General features: G+C 42.6%; 1 protein-coding gene across 1 annotated transcript in view; it reads left to right on the top strand.

The window, feature by feature from the left end:
* QTRT2 (queuine tRNA-ribosyltransferase accessory subunit 2) overlaps positions 1 to 12,773 on the top strand; it is a 43,758-nt gene extending 30,985 nt beyond the window's left edge. The window contains exons 2-8 of the mRNA XM_079322283.1: positions 910 to 965; positions 2,212 to 2,288; positions 4,825 to 5,034; positions 5,979 to 6,178; positions 8,685 to 8,836; positions 10,248 to 10,365; positions 11,464 to 12,773. Of these exons, the coding sequence (XP_079178409.1) occupies positions 962 to 965; positions 2,212 to 2,288; positions 4,825 to 5,034; positions 5,979 to 6,178; positions 8,685 to 8,836; positions 10,248 to 10,365; positions 11,464 to 11,725 (1,023 nt within the window). The 5' untranslated portion in view covers positions 910 to 961 and the 3' untranslated portion in view covers positions 11,726 to 12,773. The remainder of the gene's footprint in view (positions 1 to 909; positions 966 to 2,211; positions 2,289 to 4,824; positions 5,035 to 5,978; positions 6,179 to 8,684; positions 8,837 to 10,247; positions 10,366 to 11,463) is intronic.
* The last annotated feature ends 1,117 nt before the right edge of the window (positions 12,774 to 13,890 follow it).

A 13,890-nucleotide genomic window follows, 5' to 3' on the forward strand; every position in this document is an offset into this window, starting at 1 on the left:
TGCGCCATTTTTAGCGTGTTTAGGCCAAACCCATCGCGGTGACCTCACAGGCATCTTCCTGAGGTGGGCAGCCGGCGGGGATGGTGATTCTGGCCCTCGGCTCTGCTGACACCCCACCGAGAGTGCTGCATCCAGCTCTGCAGCCCGCAGCCTAAGAAAGATGTGGGCCTTGGTGTCCAGGTCCTTTGGAGCACCACAGAGATGCTCAGGGGCTTGGAGCATCATTCCTGTAACAGCAGAGAGGTTTGGAGGAGTTCAGCCCGGAGAAGAGAAGGCTCCGGGGACACCTTTTACCATCCTTCCAGTACCTAAGGGGGAATTGTAGGAGAGATGGGGACAGATTTTTAACAGAGCTTGTTGTAGTAGGACAAGAGGTAATGGGTTTAAACTATAAGAGGGTATCTCTTGAAATGAGGGTGGTGAAACACTTGACCACGTTGCCCAGAGAGGTGATAGGTACCCCATACCTGAAAACATTTAAGGTAGCATTAAAACTGGAGCAGCAGCTGACTCCCAAAACTAGTTAAGTTGCAGTGGAAAGGAAGGATCAATGTGGTAAAGCTTGTGCAGTTGCTGGGTGATATGAACACATTAGTGATGCTCTCCAAAAAGTCACGGTCTAGCTTCATGCTCCCCATCAAGTCAGCGGTCCCTGGTCAGTGCAGGTAAAAGCTTTACTTTTTTTTTACTTTTACTTTACTCCAGGTTGTGAGTTGTGATTCTTGAGCTCTGTGACTGTGGCATTTCATTCCACCTGTCCCTGCTTCACTGCCTTGCAGCTGAATGGCAAATACCAGTTCAGTGTCAGACAGTGCATAAGTATGGGGGTAAAAAACCTTAGTTATGAAACCACAAATCTCTTTAGACAGTTGGCTGCTTAGTTAATGTGTTCCTATATCTGGATTGCAGGGCAGAAATTCATGATGTCCTGGAAGACTATAAAGAAGGAGCTGCAAAATTTATGGGTAAAGTACAAGTATTTGCTTGTATATATGAGAGATAATGCAGGTGAAGCCCACTAGAACATGTTCAGGCAGTACAGTAGGCAGAAAGATACAGGCTTTGCACATTTAGGGACTTCCTTACTCAGAGTGGCCCTAGGGAAGACTTGAAATAGTATGCAGTCACTAGTATGGCCAAAAATGCTTCAATCAGGCTACAAAGTGATGATGTATCTGTAATTTCTATGATTTACAGACATTTCTTTGTGTGTGGAATGTAGTACATTTTGCAAGGAAAAAAAAAAAAAAAGAGTCACCAAAGCTTGTTTTGTTCTAGTTTTTTAAAAAGCATAATAAAAATTTGGGACATGCATTTATTTATATATTAAAAAAATTATGATTTGGCTTTCCAAAGGAGGTTTGCATCCAACTTTCAATAAACTTTACCTTTTTGGAGCAATTTACTCCTTCAAGAAAAATAGAAAAATGTCTTTGCCTGGGACTTCCTAGAGGCTTTACCAGTTTCATTGGCTATTTCTGAAGGGAAGGCTGTCTGTCACTAAGACATACTTTCTAGCTTTCTCACATTTGAAACCTCCAGTCTGACAGGGATGATAAATTTCTCATTTGTCTAGTTGATAGGTTCTCTCACTCTCCTTTTCTGTGAGGGTGGTGAGCCAGTTGAACAAGTTGCCCAAAGAAGTTGTGGATGCCCCATCCCTGGAAATGTTCAAGGCCAGGCTAAATAGGGCTTTGAGCTACATGGTTTAGTGCAAGGTGTCCCTCCCTGTGGGGCATGATTTCTAAGGTCCCTTCCAACCCAAACCATTCTATGATTCTACTTTGTCCTTCCTTAAAAGTTCTAGACTTGGGATTGTTGCTAGTTTGAATTGTGTTCAGGTGTCTACAGTATATCAGCTATGAGCTGAGTGGTCAAGTGAGTCAGCTGTTTGGTCTGGAAAATTTTATTAGGTGGAGTATTAATCAAGAAAAAAACATAAATAAATCAGCTATGCAGGCTGCAGAACCAAAGGGTATTATTTCATGGTTTGTCCTCCTGATGCACTTTTTTCTAGGCAGTTAGTAAAGCTGGGGAAGAAGTCTGCCTTCTTTGGTGGTGAGAGATAGATGAACAGTATTTTCTTTGTCAGAATGGATGTGCTTGTGTGAGGGACAATACCCTGTTCCCTTTTGCAGATCTCCAAGCCATATCTTTGTATTAGCTTTGCTTTAGTTCATGAAACCTGTGGATCTGTCTCTCTGTTTTCAGGTTTGCAAGATGCTGTGCTCTACTGCTCCCTTCATGACCCAGTCACTCCCTGTCCCTCTGGCTACAACACTAACAAGGTACAGTAACTGTAAAGACTTGAAAGGGTCCTCCTGAAGTTCCCAAAAGAAATGTGCCAGTCCTCCCTTCATCTTAGACAGCCACAAACAAAGAGGATTGTAATTTACATGTTCATGCCTCCAACAAAATAAAGCTGTACCTATTCTTACTTGGCAGCATGTTCCTTGAATGGTTCCTGAACAGTTAAGTGGCAATTCAGGTAGAAAGGAGAGCTGTGGACTATCATGCTTTTGTGGTTTAAATGGCAGTTAAAAAATACCTATGTTTTGGCATACTTGCTGTACAAGCTTATGCTTATGCCACTGACAAACACTAACTCTGAACCCCTGTGTGTGTATTTGCATATGGCCTACTACAGGCCCTCAAAGGGGAAGGACACCAGAATTTTTGCAGGAGGGTGGCTCAGCAATCCAGGAGTACATAGTTGCAGACATTTGCCTGTTCCACCCCACAGGCACAGACTTCCTGTGCAATCCACACACTGCCTGCTGGCTGACACAGCTTTGTGCTGGAGCTCCTGGCACCTGCTCAGATACAGTCAGTCCCGAGGCCTCTTGGGCATGGCCATATTTGGTGGGAGGTCACTGAGTGACAGAGCTGTAACTCCTGCCATGCAGCTATCAGTGTATATTCCATGCTGCTGGGATCCAGGCTGAGTCCTGTCTCTCTGCAGGGAAGGAATTACCTGAAGCTTGTCCCACTTTTTCACAGCTTTGAGGTGAGAGCAGCAATATAAACCTGGGTGCTGGGAGTTTGATTCAGACCTTTTGGGTTTTTTTAAATAAGCTGGTAAAGATACTTGTCACCTTGTTGTAAGGCCTTCTGCAGCTGGATCTGTGCTGACAAATACTTATGAAAGCAATGGTGCAGAAGGCTCTGTGCCAGGAAGCCTAGCACTGGCTGGATTTAAATAATCACGGGATAATTCTCAGCTCTCTAAGCTGCATGGCTATTTTATTTATTAAAGCAGCTTTTTTCCTCTCGAGAACAGAATGAAGGTAACTAGATGTGATTACACTCTGCCCTTTGGCTCAGACAACTGACTTTCCTCTGCCTGCCTTCACCAGCTGTTCCTTGATGCTCTCACAGTAAGAGGCAGCAGGTACTGTCTGAACAACATGTGCAGAACAACATACAGCTACTGTGTTTCAGTTATTCTGTATAGATGCAAATTTTGGAACTCCTTTTAGAGTTGCTCGTTTTTGAGTTGGAAATTTGCAAAAAAATTTATTGCTTTGAAGACTTCTGGGTTTATTCAAATTTGGTGAAATTAGCTGGTAAGGAAATCAGGGTGAATGGATGGACAACAGGCACATGGTATACTTGTGCAATCCTTTTGTGTCTTTGTGGGGACCAGACCAAAAAAAAAAAAAAAAAAAAGCTTCTGCTCATATTTTTTGCATCTGCTCATGAAATTCAATTTGCAAATTATATATGAGAACTGCACTGCTTAATCTGTCTGTCTGGCATAGGCTAGGAAAATGTATTTAAACCCTCAGGCTGCAAAAAGTGCCCATAACACTCCAAGCTGTGTGCTGCTTCTGATGGCTGAAAGCCACTTCCAAAGGGCTCAAGCCCTTTACTTAACCTACTTGATCACCCCTTCAGTGTTTTGGAGCAGCAGTTTCACAAGCCTAACAATAATACAACCAAAGCAATGGCCAAGCTACACTCACAGGTTAATTACAGATTCTGCAAAATAGGCCAAAATTGTGAACATTTTATGAATCTGCATGATCAGTTAATTGAATGGTGACATCTGCTAGTCTGGAGGTGTTCAGGTAAGATAACCTCTCTATCCACATGCTTTTGAATTCTTTTGAGGGTATCACAGAATAACGATGGAAGATGCTGTCCATGTGTGCTGGCAGGATGGGAAATGTGAAGAGACAGGGAAGATTGTGTGTGAAATCCTAATGAGCATGTGCCATTCCATAAATTGGTTTGGGTATTTCAGTGCCTTCTAGAGTTGCTGGATTTGGGACCTAAAATAACATGGAGCTCTAAGATTGAGGGCTTAACAAGCTTTTGTATTCTCCCCACTCTGTATGATTATATAAAACATGTATATTCACGTGTGTTGTATGAATTAAGTCCTCAGAAGAGGAAGTAGTTTCTTGGGTTTGTATTTTGCACAGCAAACTAGTGAGTTGTATTTGCCATTGCAGCCTTTGCTGCTTTTTACAAGCTTTTGCTTGACGACAAGTTTGGTGGAAATTCAGATTTTTTTTTCCCCAATTCTGCCGCTAATCTGTGTGATAAGAGGCTAGCTGCTTTATCTCAGATTTTTTACTGTGGAGAAGTCAGTGTTGAGTGGGATGGTTTCACCAAAGAGTATCTTAGAAATTCCAGTTCAGTCAATTTTCTCCTTTCATTCGTTGTGCCACGTGCAGCTGATTATCTGATAAGGGGAATTTACCTAATGAGCTATCATTCCAGTATCTGGTGTTTCACCAGATCAATTCTTTCTCTCCTTTCACGCTTAAGATCTGCTGTCCTTTGCAACTGCTGTTGATCCCTGTTCTTCCTGTACAGACAGTGTCCCTGTGGGGAAGCTCAGGGCGCATGGAGATGACAGCTTCCAAGTTCATGGACATCCAGCGGGCCATCCAGCCAGACTGGTTCCAGTGCCTCTCTGATGGAGACACCATTTCTGGGGAAGCAGGCAGAAAAAGAGTCAAGAAGTCTGTGGATAGATCACTTTCCTTCTTGGATATATGCCTTCAGCTGCAAGAAAAATCACCAGTAAGTCCCCAAGATACTGAGGCTGTATCACTGCAAGAGCTTCTTGCTCTGTGCTGCATCCTGGACCAGCCCCAGATGTGACTTAGGAGGAAATTGAGTCACATGTGTGTATCAGAGAATGTCCAGTTTACAGCCCAGAGTGAGTTATAACCAGTAGCACAGTGCATTTTCCTTCCTTCATTCCTGCAGAAAATTGTCTTTGCACCAGGATCACCCCTCATCCCTACTAGCTGAGGAGAACTATGCTTGGGATTTTTCTTTCTGCTTTCGGGTTGTGATATATTTCTTTCACTTACCGTATTATTAGATGCATGGGCAGAGTGGGATCTTCTTAATCAGACTGAGAAAAAACATGTTTTTGTGCTGAAGGCAAGGCCCCTTGGTTCCAAGTGAGGGAGGATTTGTTAGAATTAGTCAGTACTATTTTTATTTCTTCCAGCAGCTTTGAAACTTCCCTCTCTTTTTGTGGAAGGAGATGTACTGAATCTGCACTACAAGTGAAAACAAGTGACAGGAGTTGGTGTTTGTATCTCCTGAAGGGGAATTCCCTGTGACATCTGGTGTCTGACAGCCAGGATAATGGCACCTGCTTTGTATTTTGCACTAACACATCTATTGCTGAGGCGTCATCCATAAAAATCCATGTACAAAGATGGCGTGTTGTTATTGCCTTCTGTAGGGAGGTGGGAAGAGTGGCATCAAAATTGTCAGTGAGTTAGTGTTCAGGCAAGTAACAGAATCTCATCTCTACTAGTCCCATTTCCTACATATGGACTTCACAGTGTTGTGTGGAGAATAGTCTTACATGAGATGAAACCCCATGGTTCTGGCAAGTTCCTGGGAATGTGGTGCCTAAGCAGCAGGCATCCTAAGTCTGGGCTATGAGATGTCTTTCATGTCTTTGGCAGAGCATGCTCTAACACTTGTGGCTTTCTTTGGGACAGGAACTACAAGGAAGTGTAATGTTTGGAGCAATTGAAGGTGGAGATATCTTGGAAGAGAGGCTCAGATCAGCCAGGGAGACTGCCAAGCGGCCTGTGGGTGGCTTTCTGCTAGATGGTTTTCAGGGAAGTGCCATGGCCAAGGAGACCAAGTTGAAACTGATAGCTTCTGTCACAGCAGAGCTCCCAGAGGATAAACCAAGGTAAGTTGTGTGGGCAACATCCCAAGAAATCCATCTGTCCTATTATGAGGAATACCTACAGGCTGCTGTGCAGTTTTCCTGTAGGAAATAATCACTGTATTGCACAGCTCTGTGTGTGCCAGGCTGCATAAATTTTACCATTGTTAGGCTGCAGTCTTCAACACTTGTTTCAGTTTTTAGCTGCAACTGGCACCAGACTTTGCTCATGCTGTGGATTTCAGGAAGAGTTACAGGTAGGATATGTTATTGTTACTTGTATTTGGTCTTGGAGGCCATGGTTTATTTGAAGTTCAGCTTGAACAAGAATGTCATTATCAAGATATTTTGCAGGGGCTTCTCCTCAGTCAAACTGTCATGTTTCCAGTTCTCTCTGGCCTGAGCTAGCAGATGGCAGAGAGGGGTGCTGGCAGAACCAGCCAATGCTTGCTACATGATCTTGGTAGCCAGCCATGTGCTAGCACCTGGGGCCCTGGGGTGGTACAGGCTGGCCCAGAACAGTGGTATTCTCTCTTGGACAGTGTGGGGCTTATTGCATATCTGAGTTGTCAGTTGTGCCCATCAGACCCAAGGACTGGACAGGAGTGGCAGCTTGCTTGATCTTATAACTGACTAACAGTAACTAAAGACTTCTTGAAATTGTGTGCTAATATGTGCTAGTGGTTCAGAAGTGCAGGGGTTTCTTTATTGGCTTGAGCTTGCTGGATTGCTCTTACCAGAGCAACTGCTTCAGAAATAATACAGTTGCTTTTTCATCATTTCGTGAAGAGAATGACTGAGGCCCATTGTTCCTGCTTCCCTCTGCTAGCAGAGCATTGCTCTGACCTAATGGTGTTTAAAAGGAAATTAAATGCAAGAGCACTGTGTGTGGTGTTGCAGCTTGTTCTTGCTTAGTGGTGCCTGGGGTTTGAATTTTCCTGACAATTAGGAGGCTTGCTGTGTTGTTGCTATCCTGTCTGGTTGAGCTACTTAAAAGATCCCCTGGGAGCATTAGAGTCCAATCTGCTCAGCTAACCTCAATGGCTACCCGTGCATCTGCCTCATCTATCAAATTGTTTGCTTGTCTTGTTAAGACAAGTGTTTCTGACCTCTTGATATGAAGAGAGCTGGTTAGCCCCAGGGAGTCTTGGAAGTATCTCAGGCGAATTTCAGGCAGTCCTTGCTCCTGAATCACCCTTGCCATTCTGGCTGGAGAAGTTTTTTTTCAGCTCTGTTCTACCTCAGCATGAAATTCTCTAGAAGACAAACACCTTCTGTGCTTCACTCAAGAAGTGGCTGCTTTTTGTGTGATGATAAAATGATCTTACGAATGTACTCTTTATGAAGAATCCTTTCATGTATCTAAAGAGGCTGAAGTTTCTTGATAAAATTTGTTTTCTTTTCCAATAGCATAGGAACCCTGGCAAGAACAAATGTTTGTCCTTACCTGTGCAGAGATGAGTTTCAGCAAGGCTTTGATCACATATGCAGAGCTACTGTTTTGACATTTGCATATCATTTTCTCCCTGTCATGGGAACCTGAAACCTAAAATTCTCATGCTGTAAACTTCTCCTATCCTTATTCTGTACTCATCAATTTAATTGAAGTACTTAGAAAAGTGACTAAAAATGGTGCCTTGTGACTTCATTTATCAGCCCCTGTGTATGTTCCTAATTATCTGTTTAGCTCATTACCCTACATTAACTTCTGCTGCTTTCAGCCCAGTCATGCACCTGCAGGAGAGCAGGCACTGCTCTACTCTCTTACACTTCACCCACCCTCAGTGAAGCTGCCAACTAAATTTGGCTGCCAGCAGGATCTCTATTACTATTGATCCAGCCAGCCTCTTCCTGCCTCTTAGTGCCATGTCTCAGGAGATGTTACAGCTCGCATTTTTGGGTAAATCATTTGAGCAGATAGAATGTAAAGAAAAGGGAAGACTAAAGCAAGGAGGTTTTCTCTTTCTAGTGATGTTTTTCATTAATGTGTTCTCCCCCAGGCATTTTTCCAAGTACAATAGGATGTGTCTGTCACCTGAAGGACTTGTATCTTTGACCAGCCATCTACTGCTGTCTCTGTTGAGACTCTCTTTAGACTGTCTTCTAAATAGCTAACAAGTAAAAGGGTCCATGTGTCTGGGAATTGGGAATTGGTAGTTCATTGGGGCACAAACATGATTAAGGAAAATATCCACTCTACGGCACAGATGTTATGAATCTAATTGTATTTATGTGTGTGTGAAAGAAATCACATACAAATCACTTCAAATATAACAAACAGAATGGGGTTTTTCTGCAGTAAATGAAGGGTTATTGCTGTCTTCCAAAGGGCAAATAATGAAAAGCCTGTTATGTACTGGATAGGTTGGAGGTGAGGAAGCGGAAGCATACGGAATTCTGAGTGATGACTGTTAGCAGTTGCAGAGATAAGTTACATGTGCTGCACATGACCTTGAGGCCTTTTCCTTTAGATACCTACTTGCTTCAACTCAGAATATTGTAGATTTGTCTTCCTGTGTGTCTCCTGCAGAATCATTCATGGTGTAGGTAAACCAGATGAGGTGCTTGAGTGCATTGAAAGGGGAGTGGATATTTTTGAGAGCTTCTTTCCCTTCCAAGTGACGGAGCGAGGCTGTGCCTTGGTTTTCAGTTACGACTGCCATCCAGATCCTGAAGCAACAGGTAGGCTTCTTGATGGCTCTTAATAATTTTTACATTTTATACTGTGGTAAGCATACTTCATAGCTGGGAGGAATCTGTGTTTGAGGGCTTTGTTCCTGAAATAAGTGCAATGACCACTGGAAAAACTGGGATTCAACTACCATGTATTGCTTTTGAAGGCAGAGTGCTTTGGTGTGAAATGTGTTGAGTAAAACTTGAGGCCTCTAAATGTCTCATTAGCCAAAATATGATGATTAAGTATTTCTTAAACACCTCCTGAATAGAAGGGTTTTAGTTTGACACCATTGGCAAATTTTCTGTTACCGTTAGCAGTGAAGGCTGGATCTACTAAGTGATTTCTAGAATTAAATTAGTATGTCTGTTTTAGTCCTTGCATTCATAGGTCTATATCAAAACCAAAATGCTGTGTTCATAACTCATTACACTGTGAGATGGGAATGTGTATCATCCATTAAAGCACCTATCAAATGCTGTTTCAAGCAGCTGTTTTGTTTTGACCTATTACATGTTTTTAATACAGGGAAACATTTTACATTTTTTTCTCTTGGTAGAGCCTAGTGGTTTTTCATGCCTGGATAATTCAGAGCCAGCTGAATAGAACAGAACATCTTGTTTCTTTGTGCTTGCTGCTATTTTTTTAACCCTTTTCTTTGTTTGTTGTTCTTTATCTTGTCTTACTTTATTCTTGAATTATAAGACTGGGTATGGCAGTGGTTTTGCCCTGTTTTAAACACAGTAGACATGGATTATGCAAACAGTAATATTGGCATTTCCAGGTACATCTCCTTCTCCTTAAGAACAAACTTAAAAATGCAAACCTATAAAATCATGGGGTGGTTCTTTATTTTTCAGATAGATGCTGAAAAGGCAGATGTGAAACCTGCCTTTTCTGAATTAGTGCTACCAGCCTCTTTTGATTCCAGGTTTTGTTTTTTTTTTTTTATTAATAACAAGAGGCATCTAAATCCCTGAGTGATCACAGCATGGAAAGTAGAATGACTGAATGCAGATGAGTTGCCTGTCTACTCTAACAAAATCTCAATAAAATCCATTTGTTCAGGTGATTGCATTCTATTCAGCATGCAGTTCAGACAAAATACTTTTGACATTTTATAAAGAATTCAGCTCAGTAAAGCAGCAAAAAGTTACACTGATGTTTCAGCTCTTAATTTTTTATTAGTTTTAGTTGATTAGTTTTCACTTGTCTCTTGCTGTTTTGATCATCCAAAAGTGTATTTGTGTTAACTAACCTACAGCAATTAAAGTAAAATACCCGCTTTCAAAAAGAGAGAGGTAGAAACTTGGAGTTTCCAGTTAGCAAGAAAGTAGCAGAAATATCTGATCTGAGGTTGCTACCCTTGCTCTGCCCTTGCTCTCTGTTCTAAGGCTGTTGTCTTTTTAATTTAAACAGTTATAACACAAAGTGAGACCCAAGACCTGGAGAAGAATGGTGCTCAAGAAAACCAGGAGGAAGTCTCCAAAGCTGACCCAGAAATGACACCGTTTGAAATATCTCTGAAGGATAAAAAGTATGTGAGTTTGTGAGGAGGGTACCTGCAGCTGTATGACTAAATATGATGCTTTTGTCTTAATTTATTTGCATCTGGTCAGCAGCTGGATGAGAAACTTCATAAAACATGAAGCTGTTGAAGAGAGTACTTCTAGACATTGAATGAGAGTGTTAGACAAGCATTCTAGCTTTTTATCAGTCAACAGCCTATCTCTGAAGGTGCTGTCCTTTGCCTGACCTAGAACCAGGGCTTTTCTGATCATTTATCCAGCAGACATTCTGTGGTCATAATTATGTCTCAGCTGGGAGACCATAGGTTCACAAAGGTGGTCTGGGAATCACTTTGGTCTTCCACATCTAACTTGGGTTGTTTTGAGATGCTAGATTTTATTTAAACTGTGGAACTATGGAGACCCTCTACTCTCAGTTTGTGCAGCTGCTGAGCAGTTCTGCCATTTCTGGATGCTTCACAAAAACTTTGGCCTTTGTTACCTCTTGTCTTTCCCTCTCTTTGTCACAAGTACTTTCAGGCTGTCTGAGCAGACAATTGTGTTGCTTTGCTCTCTCTATGAAATGGTGCATCTCGCAGTAGAGTGGAATGCTATTTTGTGAATAGTGGAATTAGTAAATTTGTGGTTTTGGTGGTTTTCTCCTTCATAAACTTGTGATAGCTGTCTTGCACTGCAGCTTTTCTGTCAGGGAACGCACAGATGTGGCCTCTCTCTGCTGTCAGCTGTGATGTAGTGAGAGTACTTAAATGTATGTGTACTTAAGTGTATGTACTTAAGTATATGTAATCAAGTCTGAAGTGTATGGCCTTTTGGCTCTGACATGAGTTCTGGCATGAGGAGGCCTGGGGCTTTCAGCAGCCATGGTCCCACACCATGGCAGGCTGTGGGAACATGATCTTTAAGGTCTCTTCCAACCCAAACCATCTCTGATATCTGAAGTCCTTTGTGCCAGTGGTGCTGATCTGAGTTGACAGCAAATCTGGCTTAAGGACCTCAGGACTTTAAGGCTCAGGTCCCTGCAAAAGGCCGGGTGGTTACAGGGGTACTCTTTATTGCTTGGATGGGTTTTCTTAGCTCTGATGTTACTCATATTGTTTCTTCCTCAGATACCACGATGATTTTGGTCCTGTGCTGGAAGGATGCAGCTGTTACTGCTGTCAGAGGCACACTCGTGCCTATGTGCATCACCTCCTGGTGACCAACGAGCTGCTGGCCGGTGTCCTGCTCATGATGCACAACTTCCAGCACTACTTTGGTTTCTTCAGTGCCATTCGGGATGCCTTGAGGGACAGTAAACTGGATCAGCTCAAGGAGCTTGTCTTCAGGCAGGCGCTGCAAGGCCCGGCAAGTGCAGCGCTGAGACAGTGAGCTCAGGGAGCACAGAGGAGGCTGCAGGCTGCATCCTCATCCACTGGGACTGTATCACCTGGAGCTGTTAGTAGTAAAATGCCTTTTTTCCTTTCGGAGAGACCTGAAGGAGACATTTGAAGAATGTCACTTCCTGGTGGGGAGGGATGGTCTTGTTCAAATGTCTCTTTTGTAATTGCTTTGGTGCGTTCTTGGTGTATTGCAGAGCCTGGACAGGTCACCAGTAAGAGCATTATGGATAGGTTTCTCAGATACTCACAGTTGGTTTCCCATGTGCAAGGACAGAGTAATTGTGATTGAGGAAAAAGCAGGGCATATACTTAAAATTAATCCAGCTGCCTGGAGACTCAGCAGCTGCTTGGTACTCTTGTTACATACCTGAGAGTAATTATTTTTCTAGAAAAACTTAGTGGGGTCCTAATCTCTCATCATGTATCTCCTTGGTGAGAAATCCCAGCTCAGTCTAACACGCTGTCCTTGTAGCCATTGCCAGCATCTGTGTCCTTGGAAAGAACTGGCTGGAAGTGCTGCTGTGTCCAGTGGCACAAGGGACTGTGTGTGTGCTCCTCCCTCAGACCACCTGCAGTGCAGAATGTTCTCTGGGCCTGGAAGAAGTCTGCCACCTCAGCCTGACCTTGAACACCCCTGCCTCAGGAGTCCCATTCAGTGACATTAGAGCCAGAGAGGAAAGAAAGTGTTTCATCCATGTCCTGCTGTAGGTTTTTTTTAATAACTCTGTGCACTTTTTCCAGATTTCACTTTTGCATAAGTGCATGGATGACAATGTCACTACCTTTCTTTCCAGCCACCCTAGCACTGGTCACAGAGTAGGCTAAACAAATGTCACTGTGAGGTGGAGCTGTGGAAGGGAAGTGTCATAGGAAAAGACTTTCAGAAAATGTTTTGATGGGTCCTTGTTTTAAAATACGACTTAGTTATGTTACATTCCGCTTATTCAGATGGGTTTTTTACCGCCCCTTACTGTGGAATCATGGATTTAATCATTTTCTATTACAAAGCAACAATAAAAGAAATTTATTATTTGTTACACTGACTCCTCAATGTGTGACAGAGGTGTTATACCAGAGAGTTTGAACTCAAGATATCTCCTGAAAACTTGAGTTAGCAGCCTGATGGAGGACATTATCTAGGAGTAGGATCTTTACATGGAGAAGTTTCCAAATAATTTACTTTAAAAGAATGTCCTAATAGACTTAGAAGTGTTGAAGACAGCTGCCTGTCCCTCTCCTCATAAGAACTCTACTACCTTAATTAAGCTTGAGAAAAATATTACCCTTAATGGCCTTAAAGCTATTAAGGATTTATGTGTAGTTTGGTCATCACAATTTCTGCAGTGCTTTAAGATTTTAATACCTCCCATCAGAATGACTTTACCATATAGTACAAGGGGTTTTTAGTTTCCCTTTGGGCAGCTACACAAGGTTGTCATAGTCCTTTTTAACATTCCAGCCTTATTCACTCTGTTGTACTAACTACACTTCTGTTCCACAGGATCCTAAGGAAATGGTGCAAATACTGCTCTACTGTTGTCTTCAAAGAGATTACAGAGAATGATTCAGCCACAGAAATGACATAAAAGAATTATTGTCCTCACTCCAAGTGGTACTTTGTGGTTGTTAAAATTGCATTGATGTAGCATTGGGGAACTTGGTGATGGTCTCCTGGGTATACAGCGTGAGGTAGAAGGTCTGCCTAACTTAAAAGGCAGGAATTCTAATGAAACAAAAATGGTTTATACTTCTTTCAAGAGGAATGCAGTGGTGGTGCATGGGACCTTGTATTGCTTGTTTCTTCAGTGCGTGTTTCTACAATGTTGCAAGTGCCTGTGCAAAATATTTTGGGAGGGGGCAAGTTTTGAAACTTCTCATTCACTGATACTCCTGTATCCACATACTGAATCCCCAAAGCGCTTGAGTCAGCCCAGAACTCGGGCACTGTGATGGTTGTGTCCAACAGGTCAGTCAGGGATGCTCTGTAATGACACAGAGGACAAGGAGTGCTGGTGGTTGTGCTTCTCACATTTTCTGCTTACTTCTTAGGTTAGTAACCTTACTGCTAGTTTTGGAAGTGCTGTTTTATGCCTTTTGGGGGCTTCTTGTGATCAGTCAGTCTCCCTGTCCTGCCCCACTTCTGTGAATTATTCA

Source organism: Erithacus rubecula (assembly GCF_903797595.1).
Source record: "Erithacus rubecula genome assembly, chromosome: 1".
Lineage (NCBI taxonomy): Eukaryota > Metazoa > Chordata > Aves > Passeriformes > Muscicapidae > Erithacus > Erithacus rubecula.